Raw genomic sequence first — 2,962 nt, forward strand, 5'->3', positions numbered from 1 at the left:
TAATTATTCAGAAGTCATACATTCATTTGTTTTGTAATGCATAAAAAGTAAACATAGAACTTTGCATCCTTTTTTGCAGGTTAACATCTTTCTTAAGAGTGAGTGGCTCGTGGAGGTCTGGTTAAAACAGTTTTCTCAGTTGTAACCCCCTGCAAACGTTGCTGAACTACAGCTTCCATCATCCCTGACCAACGTTGCTGTAGTTCAGCAACGTTTGCAGGGGGTTACATTGCCTAACCTTCTAGAGCCGACTGGCGGGCAACAAGGGGCATGAGGAGAGGGAAGAAAAGTCCAAATTGCACATGCAGAAGTCCTTGCTCTAATGGGACTTCATTGGATGCAACCCCATCTGCCCTATAGTTCATATAACTGCCATAATTGAATTTTGTGCCATTACTCCTTTTCACTTTTTCTGGGGGAAGATAATTGGCACATAAAGATACACATAAAGATATATACATAAAAATATGTATAATATGAATTGTAATTGTTTAAAAGGTGTTTAATGATACAGCACAAGAGATGTGGACCGGAAATCCAGGTGCTTTTGCAAATTTTTGCAGTATAGTTTCTTTGTAATCTTTTTGTACCTCAGTCAACTCATTCCTTGCTTCTTATATCTGTCAATATTGTTGGAAAATTTAGCCTGCTGGAACAATTTTTTTTTTCATTTACAGATACACAAAGGCAGGGAGAAAACAACTGACCAACTGATTCTTTTCTTCTAACTTTAAGTGAAGAGATGTGTGTGATTGACAGAACCACAAACAAGAATTCTACAGAGGCTCAGCCTGTTCTAGGACTGGTCTTGGGTAGCATCTCCCTGATCACAGTTGTCATGAATATTTTGGTCCTGTATGCAGTGAGAACAGAAAAGAAACTGCAAACAGTTGGCAATCTTTATATTGTCAGTCTTTCATGTGCAGATGTTATAGTTGGGGCAGCTGTCATGCCACTAAACATTGTGTACTTGCTGAAGGATAAATGGATCTGGAACAGAAATGCTTGCCTGTTTTGGCTGTCAATGGATTATGTTGCTAGCACAGCCTCCATATTCAGTCTCTTCATACTTTGCATAGATCGTTACCGTTCTGTCCAGCAGCCACTAAAATATCTCAAGTACCGGACCAAAACTAGAGCCTCTGTTATGATATCAGTAGCTTGGCTGCTCTCTTGTATGTGGGTGATCCCGATCCTTGGCTGGCGTAATTTTTATAAGGAGAGCAACACCACTGTTAACAATGGGGCTGATAATGGAAATATATGTGAAACAGATTTCTGCAATATCGTGTGGTTTAAAGTTTTGACAGCCATGATAAACTTTTATGTGCCATCACTGCTGATGCTTTGGTTCTATGCAAAAATATACAAGGCTGTCCAGCGGCATTATCGGCACCGGGAGCGCATAAATGGGTCTTTTATATCATCCTCGGAAAAATCAGGTATGTACAGTGGAAGGCTGCAAGAAGTGCAAAAAAAATGTTTCCGAAGCACAAGTAAAGATATTGGACACGTCTCAAACGAGAACAGCTGTGACCAGAACAAAAGAACGGTAGCCAAATATCCAACAAACAGTTTTGTTAACGTCCCAAAGGATTTTCGTTGCAGTAACCATGAAGTAGTGAAGCTTAGCTGTTTTCCTCTAGCCCTTGCACAGAGTGACGTGAAAAAAGGCACTTCAGGCATGAGGTATGACTGTGTCGATAAAAGCACTCAGAATACAGAGAACCTTTGCCCCCAAGACTTTGAGTTAAACAAGACTTTGGATGAGAAGATTTATGCAGAGCAGCCTCCCTGCAGAAATTACTCTGATTTCACTCTAGAGGATCATCCTTATATCGAAGGGTGTTTCCCTCAGTATACCAACAAAAAAGACAGCACAAGTCTCAGTCAGTTGAAGAAGACATGGGAGAAGCTATGCAGCCATTCCATGAGTGTTAATCAAGGGTTGCGTATGAACAGAGACAGAAAGGCAGCCAAACAATTGGGATTCATAATGGCGGCATTTATGCTGTGCTGGAGTCCGTATTTCGTTTTCTTCATGGTCATGGCCTATTGTGAAAGCTGCTACAATCGGCCAGTTCATATGTTTACTATTTGGCTTGGCTATGTAAATTCTACTTTAAATCCATTTATATACCCACTCTGTAATGAGAACTTCAAAAAGGCTTTCAAGAAGATATTTCATATGAAACCCTAACTTCTTTTTTTTTTGGAATATTCCGGGGTGGAGTGAGGCAGGGGACCCTCAGTATCATGGTGGAAGGAAAAATTGACTTTCTAGTACCATACAGAATAATTGCAAACACAGTGAATTCTTTTAGAACATCCTTGGGAACTGAAGAAATTGAAAAGAGTGAAAAACAAAAAGGAGAGATTTGGACAATTTCAGTAAAATGCTTTATAATTAAACACTCCCAAGTTTCAGCCTCAGGATTGTTTTTGTTTTGAAAATATTTTCACTGTATTTTTATTTTCCAGTTCTATTCTTTGTAACAAAACTGAGACAAAATTAAGTATGTTAGCACTTAACCTAGTTTCTAAAGCTGAAACAGATGTTTCTTCACTTCAGTGGTCAGTTTGCTATTGTCACTTGTCTCTTGATATTATTATATGCTCCCTGATTCCCAGAGCAATCAGTTTTACCACACACAATATTGGTTGCAACATGTTTCAAATACTTAGTGGTTGGTATACCTGCCTCTGCTCAACTGCAGATTGTAAACTCCTTGTGGCTGAGACTTGTCATTCTACACTTGATAAAGCACCGTGCACACTGCTGGTGGGGTGGGTGGGTGGGAGATATATACACACACACACACATACACATCAATGTCAAGGCAATGCTTCAATATTCACAATGTAGTTCTCACAGTAAATCTATGTCACTTGCCCAGAAGCCATCCACACGCTCCATCTAATAGCTAACTACAATTGACACATTGCTGCCTTCTCTCTTCAG

At 39.7% G+C, this 2,962-nt stretch overlaps 1 protein-coding gene across 1 annotated transcript; it reads left to right on the forward strand.

Annotated features, from left to right (window-relative positions):
• The first annotated feature begins 262 nt into the window (after positions 1 to 262).
• On the forward strand, positions 263 to 2,392 carry HRH1 (histamine receptor H1). The gene has a single exon (XM_033140774.1). It carries the CDS (start codon positions 743 to 745, stop codon positions 2,198 to 2,200), a length of 1,458 nt encoding a protein of 485 aa, XP_032996665.1. The 5' UTR covers positions 263 to 742; the 3' UTR covers positions 2,201 to 2,392.
• The last annotated feature ends 570 nt before the right edge of the window (positions 2,393 to 2,962 follow it).

The sequence above is a fragment of the Lacerta agilis genome, chromosome 2, assembly GCF_009819535.1.
Source record: "Lacerta agilis isolate rLacAgi1 chromosome 2, rLacAgi1.pri, whole genome shotgun sequence".
Classification (NCBI taxonomy): Eukaryota; Metazoa; Chordata; class Lepidosauria; order Squamata; family Lacertidae; genus Lacerta; species Lacerta agilis.